Below are 15,776 nucleotides of genomic sequence, written 5' to 3' on the forward strand. Positions count from 1 at the left end.
TCCTGGAAAACATGGAAAAATACAACAAAATGGGTTCGAATTGCACAGTGTCCGCCATCTTGAAAATGGACATTAATTTAATTGATTACAAACCCATCGGTGGCCGGTCGTACATCCCTCTCGACGACTTTTTGGCAAGCAAAAAATCAATCATCAACATGGAGAACAAAGACAACGAATGTTTCAAGTGGAGCGTAACCAGAGCGTTGAACATGAAAGAAAAACATGGAGAAAGGATTGACAAAGACTTGATTGAAAAATCAAAAAAAATAAATTGGGAAGGGATTGAATTTCCTGTCAAACTCGATCAAATCAAAAAATTTGAAAAAAACAATCCAGACATCAGCGTCAACGTTTTCGGATATGAAAAAAAATCCATACACCCTTTGCGAATATCGAAATGCTTGAACAGAAAGCATGAAATAGATTTGCTGCTTGTTTCAGACGGAAAAACAAATCATTATTGTCTGATCAAAAATCTGAGTCGACTCATTTCATCCCAAGCATCCAACAGAAACGGAAAAAAATATTTTTGCAGAAATTGCTTGCAGGGGATGAACAGCGAGGAAGCTCTTTCAAAACATTCGTTTTAAGGCAGAGAGCACAGCGCGACACGAATGGATCTTCCTCCAAAAAATTCGTTCATGAAATTTGAGCACATAGAAAGGTTGATGAGGGTTCCATTCATCGTTTACGCGGATTTTGAAAGCTTTGTCAAACCGATGGACTCGTACGAACAAAACCCAGACCAGTCGTACACCAAAAAGTTTCAAAGTCACGTTCCGAGCTCATTTGCCTTTCACATCAAATGTTTTGACGAAACAGTTTACAGCAGTGTTCCAACAATATCTGTGTCGGAAAGCGAGGATGAGGACATTGGAGAATATTTTGTCTGCGAGTTGGAAAAAGAAATAAAAGAAATTTTTGGAAAAAACTTGAAAAAAAATATGGTCTTTACAAAGGAGGATGAAAATAATTTCAAATCTGCAACAGTTTGCCACATTTGCGAAGAAAAAATTCTCGATGCAGAAAAGGTGCGTGATCACTGCCATTTTACTGGAAAATATCGAGGAGCGGCCCACAACAAATGCAATTTAAAATACAAAGTCCCAAAATTTGTTCCTGTCGTTTTTCACAATCTGTCAGGCTACGACAGCCATTTGTTTATCAAAAAATTGGGAGGAGAAATAACCTGCATCCCATGCAACGAGGAAAAATACATCAGCTTCTCGAAAAAAATCAAAGTGGGAGATTACATTGGGAAAGACGGAAAAACAAAAGAAAAAAAAATTGAATTAAGATTCATCGACAGTTTTAAATTCATGGCCTTCAGCTTGGACAGTTTGTCAAAAAATTTAAAGCCGGAAGAGTTCAAAAACTTCGCAAAATATTTTAAAGGAGAAAAATTCGATTTGCTTCGAAAAAAAGGTGTGTACCCTTACGATTGGATGGATGGATTCGAAAAATTTCATGAAACGCAATTGCCTCCAAAAAAAGACTTTGACTCAAAACTCAACCACAAGGAAATAAGCGACGAAGATTACGCGCATGCGCAGAAGGTTTGGAACGTGTTTCAATGCAAAACGTTCAGAGATTATCACGATTTGTACAACGTGTCGGACGTTTTAATTCTGGCTGACGTCTTTGAAAATTTCAGGGACGTTTGCATAAAATATTACAAGCTCGATCCAGCCTGGTATTACACGTCTCCCGGGTTGGCTTGGGACGCTTGTTTGAAACTGACAAAAATAATATTGGAATTGTTAAGCGACCCTGACATGCTTCAAATGATCCAAAAAGGAACCCGTGGAGGTATAAGCATGATCTCCAACCGGCATGGAAAATCAAACAACAAATACATGGGCGACACGTACGATCCAAGCCAACCATCAAAATTCGTTCAATACCAGGACGCCAACAATTTGTATGGCTGGGCCATGTGCAAACCTCTTCCCGTTGGAGGATTCGAATGGATGACAGAAGACGAACTGTCCAATTGGAGAACGATTCCGTGCATTTTGGAGGTTGATTTGGATTATCCTGAAAGCCTTCACGATGAACACAACGATTATCCGTTGGCCCCAGAGAGAATGAAAATTGGAAAAGTGGATAAACTCGTTCCAAATTTAAACGACAAAAAGAATTATGTCCTTCACTGTGAAAACCTGAAATTGTATGAACGATTGGGAATGAAAATCTCAAAGGTGCACAGAGGAATAAAATTTGAGCAACGTGATTGGATGAAACCGTACATCGACCTCAACACACAATTGAGAACAAAAGCCACCAGCGAGTTTGAGAAAGAATTTTTCAAGCTGATGAACAACTCGGTGTTTGGAAAAACCATGGAGAACATTGAAAAAAGAGTGGACGTGGTGACAGAAAAGGAAAAGGCAATAAAATTGTCGGGCAAACCAAATTACGACCGACACACGATTTTCGACGAAAACTTGATTGCCGTTCACATGAAAAGGACAAAAATTTTTTACAAACCAATTTATTTGGGGATGTCCATTTTGGATTTGAGCAAAACCTTAATGTTCGAGTTCCACTACGATTATATCAAAAAAAAAATATCCTGGTGACAAAGCCAAGCTGCTGATGACAGACACGGACTCGCTGGTTTATGAAATAAAAACAGACGATTTTTACAAAGACATTGCTGATGATGTACTTGAAAAATTTGACACGAGCGATTTTCCAAAAGACCATCCTGCCATTCAAAGCGCCGGGTTCAAAGTAGGTGAAAACAAAAAGGTTATTGGAAAGTTCAAAGACGAAACTGGAGGAAAACAGATTGAAGAGTTTGTCGGTCTCAGGTCAAAACTTTACTCTTACAAAATACATCAAGAAAAACAAGAAAAAAAATGCAAAAAATGCAAGGGGGTGAAAGCATATGTCGTCGAAAAATACATCACCCACGACGATTACAAAAAATGCCTCGAAACCAAAAAAGAAAAGTTAAACAAAATGAATGTCATCCGATCTCATTTGCATGACGTTTACACGGAGGAAATCAACAAAACCTCTCTCAGCTCCGACGATGACAAAAGAGTCATTTTGGAAGATGGAATTCACACGTTGGCTTATGGTCATTACAAATTAAAAGAAAAGGAACAAAAGGTAAGTGACAAAAATGAGGAAGCAAATTAAAAAAAGAAAAAAATGAACAAAATAAAAAAATGAACAAAATGATCAATGTGGAAAGAATTTTTTTGCCTAACGAGGCTTTGACCAATTTTCAATTGATGGAGGCAGCAAAAAAACTAAAAATAAAAAATTTTCGCGGGGTTTTTGTCAGAGACATATTGCCAAAAAAACCGAGAAAAAAAGAATGCGGGATTATCAACACGGGGGATTCGAGCACCGGAGGGTTTGATTGGGTGTGTTGGTTCAAAGACGGAGACGCAAAGTTCAGCTTTGACTCTTACGCTCAACCCCCTCTCGTCGAGCTCGTCGATTATTTGAAAAGCCCAGTCTTTTACAACAGCGAAAGGGTTCAATTTGGAAACACGTCTTATTGCGGTCACTTGTGTCTTTACGTCTTGAAAAAATGTGAAGAGGGAAACAGCTTTCAAGACGTTGTCAACACCCTTTGGTGATCACGTGCGAATTAAAAAAAATTTTCACCCTTTTAAACAATGATTGACAAATTCAACAGAAACGAGTTCAGCGCTTATTTAGAAAATCTTACAGCAGACTCAACAAGCAACGTTTATATCAAAACGGATGGATCCAGCACCATCACTTCAGACATTGATTTTAACTCTCAAAAAATCATCAACCTGGCAGAACCAACCAACTCGCACGACGCCGCCACAAAAAATTACGTGGACACGCATTCGACAGGAGGAGGAGGAACTTCAGTTGGCACAGCGGACTTGGATTTGAATTCGCATAAACTGATCAATGTGCTCGACCCTTCAAACGCGCAAGACGCCGCAACAAAAAGTTACGCAGACGTTTTGTTGCAAAAATCCAACTTTTTAGGGCTTGTTCCCAATTCAGGATTTTCGTCCTTGGGATTAAAATCGCAAACAATAGCATCAGCCGCCACGACAACAGTTTTCACTTACTCGGACGGACCTGGAATTCTGAGAAGGTTGTGGTTGGCTCTCAGTGGAACTTTTCCTGGAAATGTTTTCATTCGAATATTTACAGATGGTGAGATTAACGTTGGAAATTATTCAGAAACCACAGAAGGAATAGGAGTGGACAACACTGGACTTGCTTGCGACTTGCTTTTTTCACCCATCGGAGGACCTTTTTACGTGAATTCTTTGCAAGGATGCAACGTTTTGAGCAACACTTCGTTGGGAGGATATTTTACTCTTGACATGCCGTTCAGGACAAACATCAGCATCCAATTGGTCAACAAAAATACCTCCACAATCACTTACTGGATTCAGCCGTTCATTTCCACTCTTGACTCCATTCCTGCCTCCATCCCTCTTTTCAAACTTTACTGCAAGACCTTCAGATATTTAAACACCACTTACGGAAACGTTTATGTTTTGTTTGACACAAATGGAAAAGGAAATGGAGTTTTTCTAAAATACATCAGGATGCACATCATCGGCGCTTCTGGAAGCTGGTGGGAATCGAGAGTCAGAATGTACGACGGCAATTTGCCTCCTGGAAACGGAACCGTTCTCAGTCCTTGGACACCATACAACACCAACAATTACACCACTTTTTCTGGATATGACGGTAACAGCAAATGCATCTTTTCCTCGTCTGGATTGGAAGATTTTTATTTGTCTTCTTGGAACGGATCAAACGTATCCTCATTCAACAACACATCGACTGGACTTCTGTTACAATCCAGCTCCACCATCGGATCCACCACCACCATCTCCTTTTACAGAAATTTTGCAAATGCAGACTCCATGCCCAGCGTCGCAGCCGGAAGAAGGCTCGTCGTCACTCTCAACTCCGGCGACGCTCAAGTCGGTCAATCCGGAAGCTTTAACCTTCTTCTCGGACAAGCATATTATTACGCATAACTTCGCGCAAGATTCAAACACCTTTGCAAAAATTAAATTTTTTTTCATGATGCTTTATCACGTCATGAAAAAACGTTTTCCCGACACCCCAAAATCATCAAAACATTTTCACACCCCTCAATTATCAAAAAAATACAAAACGGAGATCAAAACATTTTCACACCCCTCAATTATCAAAAAAATACAAAACGGAGATCAAAAATGGGTTTGTCCCAGAACTCTCCTTTTCTAGTAGTTACCATACTTTCCTGTTAAATTGTCATAAAATTTCGAAACTGACTGTTCTTACAATAACTACTATCGAAGACTTTTCTAGAAACTCATTCATTACTAAAGTACTATTAAAGAATATTATACACATACATTAGAATAGTTTCATTTTTATTGAAGTTGTCATAAAAATGTTTCGAATTTTAAATTATGTAAAAAATGTTAAACTTGTTTGTACATGTATCTTCTAACAACAACCACAACTTGTCATTTAACTGCCTTGGGTAAGTCGTATCTGTTCAGTTTTTTCCTGCCTGGTGTTCTGACATGCTCCTCTGTTGCTGAGTACTGAGACTGAAAGGTGTTTTGAGTAGCAATCTGAATCCAAGACCTCAGTGTTTTCTTTCTCTTACGAGTCATTAATTGGAACCTGACCACCCTCTCTGACCTCACCAAACCATCGCCATTTGGAGAAATTTGACAAGTTAATGACACCAGGACTGCAGAAATGTAGTTCAAAAAAATGTAGGTAAGTTTCGTAACTAAGGAATATTACGTTTACGAAACGCAAATAATGATTAAAATACATATAATCATGGACCTATAAAGGTGAGTTTCCACTCATCCGTTTTAGCTACAGGAAAGGGAAAGGGATGGGAAAAATAATCACGTAAGCATGCGCAGTGAGTAGTTTTCAAAATTAAATTACAAACTGCGCATGCTTACGTGATTAATTCTCCCATCCCTTTCCTTTCCCGAAGCTAAAACGGATGAGTGGAAACTCATCTTAAGAGATGGACGTGCAACCTATTGTTTTTTTTTGCGGACCATGATCGTTGCGCATTATTACAAATCTTTTGTTTTAAACAATAGAAATTAAATTATATTAAAGTCTGTCGGATTCGTCGAAAATCTTTGGTCTTGTCTAACCAGTCACATCAACTTTCTTTTAGTTATTCAAGATAACAGCAATAGAATCAGTTTGCAAGCTTAAGTTTACATAGCTAAATATTCTTGATATTTTAAGAAATAACACTGATGATACAGAAATTGAGATCATTTACTTAACTACTTTAGTACATGTATAACTAGAGATATAATGAATAATACAAAATATCAACTTGTTTTGTAGCTACCTAAAGCATATTGGTTTCATGTCCAGGGAACTACTCCATCTACTTTATTGCTAAAGACTTCTCGATTATGAATATTATAAAATTTTCTATTTTTATGTTTAACAACAGAAATATATACAGTTAAGGATAAATATCTTATAAATAAAATGAATGTAAACAGAATAAAGAAAAAAAATAATTTGTCACAGTTTTAAAGAATTTAGCAAAGCCAATTTATGGCAAACCACAAGAATAACTAAGTATTTAATTTTAACATAACATGATTTACCAGCTATATATAAACTAAGTTTTATTTGACAAAAACAAATGGGTTATTATGTGCCTTTTATGACAAATGAAATAATATATGAAATATGAAAAACGAATACATGAAATACCTGGCCGCATTTTGCAAGATAATTATAAACTTGAGAAACTTTTTAAAAGGTTTTGCATTATCAAATGAATTATGAAAAATCCCATTATAAAATACACCTACTAAAAAATAATGCACAGTGGAATATATATTATGGAGCTTATAGAGCAGTCGAGGCAAAAAAATGGCGACATATCGGAAAAAAATACTCAAAAAATCAATGATATATTTTATTTACTAGATGTCTAACTTCGAGCCGAAAAGTGAAGCCGTGGAATCCATTTCTAATTCGGGCAAAAAGCTTATCTACCTACATGACATTTTAAAAGTTAACATTAAAATAGTGATTTCATGAGCTGCGTATGGTTGTTCTAATAGACACATGAAAGGAAGTAACATTTTTTCACAGATTTCCAATTCTTAACTAAGAGTTTTGCAAAAAGTGGACAATCGCATTAAAAGTTTACTAGATTAAAGCACTCGGTTCTTTGCAGCAACTATTTTTTACTTATTTAAGTCATTATTAAAACGATTTTTTGAAATATCTTTAATTTATTGAGAAATTTAGATGCTCTCAGCATTCATTTTTACTTTTACTTCGCACATCGGATATAGCTCTTGCCCTTATTACAAATAGCGGACTAAATTTGTAAACAAAAAAAGCGGCTTCACTTTTCGTCTAATAAAATCCCGCAAGTTAGACATCTAGTATATTGATGGCTCCGCGCAAAATCGGACTATCTGCAATCTCCGCCCAAAACAAAATTGGACTATCTGCATTTTCCGCCAGCTTTATTTTTGAACTATCTGCATTCTCTGGGCGTTCAAAGTTTTTATTGCATGAAATTATGCGCCTTGTCAAAATGTGATCTCACTACAAATGGCAGATCTGATGATAAAAGTTGTTAATAAGAAGACAGTAATTGCATTATTTTCCATCTATTCCTGAGATATAAATCTGTTTAAGTTTTAACACAAAGTTCCACTTGCCACATTTGATTTTGTTTAAAAGTAATTATTTTAAATAGTTATATGACATATGGTATGTTAATGAAAATGAAAAATTTACAATATTTTTAGAACATCATTTTAGCAGCTAAAATAAGAACAGTCTGCATCTATTTAATCTCAATTCTCAACTTAGTAAGCGTATACACATCATGAATTGATCAAAGTGTAGCTGATCGCAAAACCAATTGCATGTATTCAAATTTAATTTGAAATTAAAATGCTACTGGATTAAGAAAACGTTTTACAGTTTTACGAGGCTTATTCGAAACATTGTTTGGTGTTTTTCAAGTTTGTCTATTTTCAACAGAAAAAAAAAGTAGTGTTGCTGTGTTATCTATATTATATAGGTATACTATATAGCATATAGAAGTCAGTCATGTTTTGGTTAAATGTGAAAATAACAAGTTGGTTTGTTTAGCTTCAAAAATCAATTAATTCAAGTGTATTATTACTATCGTCAAATAAAATATGTTAGATCTTAAAAATATGTTAGGGCTACAAAGTTATAGATGTTTTTAGATAAGTTGTGTTTGTATGTTAAATTATAATTTCTAAAGTTATAAATTACCTAAATGTGACTATAATTTAAATTCAAGTAATTAATATTGTCTATTACAAATGTGATGATTTATTATATTGGATATACTATAAAAGTAATAAAAGCCTGTTATTCAGATCAATGTGCAAGTTAAGGATATGTTTATTTAAAACAGCAGTTTTTTGTTATTTTGTAATTATTCTTTTATAGAAAAAATACAGCTATTTTTGATAGTATCATGGTTATTACTATCGTAGTAAAAAAATTATAACCCTTTCTTATATATCATTACATCCCAAAGTCTTGGATATATAAAAATTATCAAATATAATTGGACCAAAATTATTTGATCATCACTGCAGTTGAGGTGACATCTGGTTAAACCAATGTTTAATGGTTTAGAGCTTAAATCCAACTGAACCTTAGGTTCAGTTTGATTTTGATCCTAATTATTGATAAACCAAATTTAAGAAAAGTTGGAAACCATAATTTTTAATACTCATGCATGAGTTTTTAACTAGTTTGTCATCCTTTGAAACGCCTAACAAAAAAGAATGGTTTTAAGTAGACAACAAAGAAAACTCCAAATAGTTTGATTAATGAACAAAAATAGGTTAATAACAATAATTTGTATATATATATATATATTTGTATATATATATATATATATATATATTATTTATATCCTAGGGTTTTAGAGCATGGTGGCCTTATATACCAAGATATAAATAGTATTACTATAAATGCAGTAAAGATTAAGAGAAAACCTATACATGAACATAAAATAGTTTACAGCATACAACTGACTGTATATCTGACCGTGGAATGCTTGAAACCTATATGAAATCATTAAAAAATTAAAAAACACAATCAAACTTTTGTGTACCTAAAATATATAACTAGATCCCAATTTTCAAAAACTTACAATTGGCTGGGCAATACAGGTAGTTGAAAACTGAAAACCTTTAAAAAAAAAAAAGGCGTAGCAATAAAACACTTTCATATAAGAACAAATAAATCATCTCATCACGATTAACAGCAGAAAAGTAACTTTTACTTACATCAGATAAATTAAGAGATGTACTTATACAATCAGGCTAGAACTAAATAAAAATCATATTATTAAATGATATTTACTTTAACAATGACATTTAACAACTGATAACATACATTTATGCATGATTAAAATCACATAAAAGAAATTTGATAATGTTAATAGCTTACATGTGGGAATGGAGATTGAGACATTCAAACTTTGTTTTCACTCAAACTCAAACAGAAATAACAGCTTTATATGAAGAGATAAAAAATGACACTTGGATTCTTCTTTACTTTCATGACTTTCTCTTGATGAAACTTTACCTGAAAAAATAATTTTTTTAAAAATAGGCCTTTTAGCACTGTAAGGTACAGCGGTGTATGAGTTTGTTCAATTAGTTTGACTAATTACTTGGATTCTATAAACATTCAAAAGTGGTAGTAAAATGATAAAAGGGTAAGTACACTGATACAACTATACAATTATTCAAATATGCAATTGTTATGCATATGTATGATTGCACATATATTATACATTAATACAAAGGCAATAGCATTAACAACAACAGTAGTACAACAATAATGAAAATAAATCTGCTTACTTTCGTCTTTTACTCTTAGTTCTGTATTTGATATGACGCTACTTTTAGTATGTATACTTGTTATTGTACAGTTCCTCTCGTCAGGCCAGTTTCGACAATCATTATTAGAATCACATCGCAATTTATTAGGAACACAAACTCGAAATAAAGAGCAATAAAAATCGTCCTTAGATGGACATGGATTCTCACAGTTTTTTCTACCAACAATATCTGCCGCGCATTCAAAATATGTACCACTTTGAAAGCCGCACTTGCATTTTCTTTGTTCACTAGAAGAAAGTTGCAATCAAATTTTGGGAAAATAGTCAAGTCTGAGAAAGAAAGTTCATATACTGTTAACTAATATTTATAAACCAGAAAACAAACATAAAGCTCTAATGGTAGATAAAGGATTCTCAGAAGTTTCATACTCATACGAACAAAAGCTCATATTGCCTTCTATGCAAGCATGCTTTACAAAACATTTTTCAAGGCAGGAAACTTTTAAAGAACTTAAGCACAAAGTATAAAAAACTCAGACTTCTCTTTTAACCGTTAGATTTATTTACCTTATTGATATTTCACACAATATTTGATAAATTCCATCCCATGACATAGTGGTTTCTTCTTGCTCTTCAAAATGGCAAACACTTTCACCGCAACATTCTTCCCTCAATGTATCAGTATTATCCCTTTTATACAAAAATGATTTTGCCTTTTTATCATCCATGGTAATTTTTTCAATACTCTTTTTGTAACTGTTCGTTGAATTCTGAAATAAATTGCAGTGATTCATCCTAAAGCTTTAGACGAAAACCTTATTATAGTAATATTTTGCTTTTGATAAGCCATCGTTGAGTACTGAAGCTTGGTATCGCATTAATAAATTTAAGTGTGTTAATAACTTTTAACGCAAAACTTAAACGTATTGGTTGAAATATGAAAAACCAAATGTTAAGAGTGTCATAGAAGTGAAAATGTCAAAAGAAATGAAGATGTAAACAATAAGTTATGTGATTCAAATTTAAATACTCGTGGTGTAAAGCGTTCTTTTTTACTGATGAAGTTATACTTGAAGGTTTATTGTATTTCAAAGTGGATGATGGAAAAATGATGTGTTGTTCTTTTTCACATCTGAAAAGTGCATTTATTGTAGTTGATTCTGTGATAGTGCTTCAGTAAAAACTTAATTTTATAACGGTGCAGTATAAGTAGCATAAAAAGCTTTTGTAGTTTCTTGTTAGAATAGGAGAAATGTTTATGTTATAAACAGCCCTCCACCGGAGGAATTGCAGCTTTGACTAGAACTGCTGCTCTCTTTTTTTCATTATTTGTATTATTTCTCTTTCTCTGTTGCATTATTTAAGGTTATTTGGGTATTTCTCTCTCTTTTGTATTATTTTATATTAATTGTAGTGTTCGGCAAAATCAAATATACGTCAAACCTTTAAAGATTTGAATTTGAACTGTTCTTTGAGGGGATAGATTTGAATTTGATTTGACAAATATCTGGAGGATTTGGATTTGATTTTCAAATATTCACTTTGTTCTCAATTTTTGCGTTTGAAAAAAAAACGCCAAATTTTACAGGCCCGCAAACATATATATCACTTTATTCCGGGGTCTTTGCAGTGGTTTCCGGAATGGCGGTCGCCTTTCAATAACGGAAAAAAAAAAAAAAAAAGAGTTTTTAATTAAAGTTTGTTAATATTAAAGAGAAAGTAAAGAGCATAGAGAAAGAAAAAAAGAAAAGAAATGTAAACAAAGTACAAGATTAAAAGAAAAAACGTAGAAAAAAATATATGTAAAAATCAAAAGAAAAAATTGCAAATACAATTTAACCACAATAAAAATGGAAAAAGTAAAACAATAACGAATCGAAAAACATTCATTGAAAGAAACAATTATTCGAAAAAAGAAAATAATAAAAAAATATAATAATGGCTTGCTTGAAAGCAAAGAATTTTTTTTTTTAATTTTATTAATTTTCTGTGCGTTTTTGTATATTGTCTTGTATGTTTGTCTATTGTTTGTATTTTCCGTCGTGTATTCAAATTCAAATTTATTTTAATATTCGTTATTCTTATTTTCATTAATTATTTTTCATTATAATAGTTGCTATATGTCATTGTTTACTTTTACGTTTTATCAGTTTTAACTGTTTGTAACTGTCTAACTTTGTTTATGTAGCTATTGTATTTATAAAGACAAGTGACTTATATATAATTATTATTATTGTTATCATTATTATTAATATTATTTTTATTATTTAAACCATTATTATTTTAATCATTTTCATTAGGTGTTTACTTAATATTAGTATATTTACTATTTGTAAACAACCTTGAAATGTATCTATTTCAGAAATATATATTACATTCCTAATTATGTCGGATAATCCAGCACCCGAATCTTTTTCTGTTACAAAAACCACCAAACGTTCACAATCAATTGTATGGGATCATTTCACAGTTGATGAGCATGACAAAACCAAGGCCATATGCCAGCATTGTCCAAAGCACAAGAACAAGTATGCTTACAATAAAGGTGGGACAACAAATCTAATGAACCATTTAAATTCTCAACACAAAAGCAAATTACTTGGGGACAGAGAACCAAAGCAACGACGTTTAGATGACATGATAATGACACCAATCGTTTATTCTCCAGATCTATTCAATGAATACTTAGTTAGCTGGATTGTCAAGAATGATCAATCATTTAATGAGGTAGAGTCCAGCCACTTTCGTAAACTACTCACTCTACTGAAACCAAATTTGTCAATCATGAGTGCGCGCCAATTAAAAAGCCAGATAATGGACACTTACAACACCAAAAAACAATTGCTAAAGACCCTTTTTTTGAATCTTGACTCAAAGGTTTCATTCACCACTGACTGCTGGACATCACCCAACAACATTGCTTTTATGGGCATAACGGCTCATTACATTGACAAAGACTGGAACCTACATGCCAAAACTCTTGATTTCAAATCCTTGCCTGATTCCCATTCAGGTTCAAATTTATCTAATGCATTCTTGTCAGTTTTGATTGAATTCGGTCTTACAAGCAAAGGAATGGGCATTACCTTAGATAATGCTTCCAATAATAATTCATTTATGGATATTTTAAATTCCAAGTACGAAATTAAAACCACCTTTGAGCATATCCGGTGTTTTGCTCATGTGCTGAATTTGGGCGCGCAAGCAGGTTTGGATGTTTTGAAAGATGATCTTGTAAAACTTAGAACAGGAATTTAAAAAATCCGATCCAGTCCTCAATCATATTCTAGGTTCAAAGGTTTCCAGCAATCAAATTGCACCTTAAAACCAATACTTGATGTCCCTACAAGATGGAACTCAACAGCTGATATGCTTAAACGAGCAATGGAATTAAAAGTTGGTTTCATTGCGTATTTTTGCGATTTTGACTCAACTGCAAACAATCCAGACTGTTGTCTATCAATTTCAGCAGATGTTTGGAACAGGTTTGAAACAATTGTTTTGTATCTTGAACCATTCAAGGAATTTACCCAGCTCATTAGTGGTGATTCATATTCCACATTGTCTTTGGTGGTTCCTCTCTTCAATATTCTTTTGGATCACATTACTGAATGGATGACCACAAAAACCAACCCTGAAGATAATCTACACCGCTCTACAGTTGCAGCGCTCGCAAAAATGTCAAAATATTATAATTTGACTAGTGACTGCTTTACTATCTGTACTGTCCTGGACCCAAGATTTGGTATTGAATATTACAAAAATGATAAGGGCGCAAACAGCGAGTCGTATACAAAGATTATGGACACAGTCAATTGTGAATATCAAATCAATTATGCCCCAAGCAATGGTACAACTGCTACAAGCATTCAAAACGTTTCAAAATATACCCCGTTCAAATCGCGTGTTTCATCAAACCCATGTAATGAGTTTGAAAACTATTGTAATGATACAAGTAAGATAGATGGCGGCAATAATAGCAACATATTACTTTGGTGGAAATCTCGATCTGACAAATATCCAAACCTATCCAGAATGGCCAGAGATTACCTGGCCATTCCTGCTACATCTGTATCATCAGAAAGGCTCTTCTCATTAGGAAAAAATCTTATTACTGACAAAAGAAATCTTCTCTCTGCAGATACCATTCAAGCTTGCCAGTGCTTGAAGTCTTGGTTGGATTAAAAAGAATAAAAGAAGCTGTAATGTGTGAGAAATAGTAACAAATGCTGCAATATGAATAAAATTTATAGATTCAGATAACTAAAATTAATAAATGAAATAAGTTAAATAACGTTCAAATATACATCAAATCTTGGAAAGATTTGAATTTGATCTAAATTCAAAAATAGGAAGATTTGAACTTGGCCATTTCAAACATTTGACGCATATTTGATCAAACTATTTGAATTTGTGCGGAACACTAATTAATTGGATGTTTCTCTCTCTTATATCACTATTTGTTATTTATCTATTTCTCTCTCTTTTTTTTTTTTCAAAAGTTATTGTATTCGAGGTACTTTATAATATTTTCACAAAGTAATTGATCATAGCTTTAGACAAATAAAAGATAATTCTGTTTTCTTTTAATTATTTGAAATGTTTCATCTTATTTTAAAGCAGCATCAATAATTATTCAACTTCTTGACTGAACTGGCTGATTGGTGAGAGTTTATTTGTCATAAAACATTGTAATAAAGTTTGCCTTGCTGTTGATCTCATTGCCCACCTCAGAAATGAGAGGAAAAGCTTATTTACTCTGTGAGACAAGCAATTTAGGCTTTTTTTGGCAGATAGCCATTAAAATAAACCAGGTTTTGATATGTTAAGTGGATATACCGCCAGTCTTTTGAGTTCTGTTTCAATTTGCACCTACCCTTTTTTAAACAGGGTACATAATGGTTAATTCTGATTTCCTAGAGAGATTCTCAACTACCTTATTATGAATATTTATCCGCTTCAACTTTGATGACTTTAAGAGTCGGCACTCATAACCTGCAGCTATTGCACTGTAATGTGAGACACCACTATCACCAACATATGTCGATAAGCTAATGTAAGCTGGTAGCTATTTTTTGTACAATATTATATTGCTATGATATTCTATTTAATAATATTTTTAAAAAATCTTACAAGACTTTACCTGATTTTATAAGCTCGGTTAAGAGTAAAATGTATTTCACTGAAATCCTTTTTACTCTTAACCGAGTCGCATCGTTTTAACCTCGATTTCTGGCATCGAGCGTCTTGACGATAAGTTATGACGCTGTTTTATCATGACATGACACTACATGACACAATTTTATTATGAATATAGGATCGGAAAACCTTGTGAAGTAATAAGAAATAAAAACTTGAAAACGTTGTAAAGTATAAAAAATATATGTTTATTAAACTCTATGCCTTATATTTAAACTCCAATTTTTTTTTGAATAATGCATTAAACTTACGAGAGATCTCCGGTGCCTAGATTCACATTTCCAAGCTGTCCAAAACAAAAAACAGATAGCTACAACCGTCCACCGAAAAAACATTTTCCTAAACGAAGATCATAAAAGTTTATTGTGACCACCTTTTATTAAATATTAGTTTTATAAACAACTTTTGTAGCAAAAAGTTCGCCTACAGAAAATTATTTCAAAAAAATATTTTTCAATGCAATATTTAAACGCACGAAAATTTTTAACTGCTTTCAATGCTTCAATGATTTATATATCTTCTGCTCTGACGAAACTTCCACATAGAAACTCTTTCATTAAAAATTGCAATTGTGAAAAATAGAGAAAGTAGAGTTTCGTTGAAGTGCCATCAAAGTAAAACTTTGGTTTTCGGCACACATTCCAATCTGGAATACTCTGACATTCCTTCGCATTTAATTTTATAATTTTTGTAATTATCA

At 33.2% G+C, this 15,776-nt stretch overlaps 2 protein-coding genes across 3 annotated transcripts; one reads left to right on the forward strand and one right to left on the reverse strand.

The window, feature by feature from the left end:
* Positions 1 to 947: 947 nt before the first annotated feature.
* Positions 948 to 2,585, forward strand: LOC149893570 (uncharacterized). Its single transcript, XM_090069639.1, has one exon. The coding sequence runs from the start codon at positions 948 to 950 to the stop codon at positions 2,583 to 2,585; it is 1,638 nt and encodes a 545-aa protein (XP_089925765.1).
* A 6,365-nt stretch (positions 2,586 to 8,950) lies between these two features.
* Positions 8,951 to 15,516, reverse strand: LOC149893571 (uncharacterized). 2 transcript variants are annotated; one of them, XM_090072977.1, is made up of 6 exons: positions 15,328 to 15,516; positions 10,445 to 10,647; positions 9,481 to 10,165; positions 9,318 to 9,359; positions 9,182 to 9,219; positions 8,951 to 9,092 (listed from the first exon to the last, which is right to left on the reverse strand). In XM_090072977.1, exons 1-3 carry the CDS (start codon positions 15,409 to 15,411, stop codon positions 9,778 to 9,780), a joined length of 675 nt encoding a protein of 224 aa, XP_089929103.1. In that variant the 5' UTR covers positions 15,412 to 15,516; the 3' UTR covers positions 8,951 to 9,092; positions 9,182 to 9,219; positions 9,318 to 9,359; positions 9,481 to 9,777. The 2 variants fall into 2 exon arrangements, with proteins under 2 accessions (XP_089929103.1, XP_089929095.1); XM_090072969.1 differs by having other exon boundaries at positions 8,951 to 9,219.
* Positions 15,517 to 15,776: the final 260 nt, after the last annotated feature.

The sequence above is a fragment of the Hydra viridissima genome, unplaced genomic scaffold (genome assembly GCF_058129835.1).
Source record: "Hydra viridissima isolate aposymbiotic clone 2 unplaced genomic scaffold, HvirCarnegie_v1 scaffold_1, whole genome shotgun sequence".
Classification (NCBI taxonomy): Eukaryota; Metazoa; Cnidaria; class Hydrozoa; order Anthoathecata; family Hydridae; genus Hydra; species Hydra viridissima.

Coding starts and splice junctions, on each gene's coding strand:
- LOC149893570 (XM_090069639.1), top strand. CDS start 948: ATGGTCTTTACAAAGGAGGATGAAAATAATTTCAAATCTGCAACAGTT.
- LOC149893571 (XM_090072977.1), bottom strand. CDS start 15,411: ATGTTTTTTCGGTGGACGGTTGTAGCTATCTGTTTTTTGTTTTGGACA. Junction 10,648..15,327: donor CTAGGCACCGGAGATCTCTC/GTAAGTTTAATG, acceptor AATTTATTTCAG/AATTCAACGAACAGTTACAA. Junction 10,166..10,444: donor TTGTGTGAAATATCAATAAG/GTAAATAAATCT, acceptor ACTTTCTTCTAG/TGAACAAAGAAAATGCAAGT.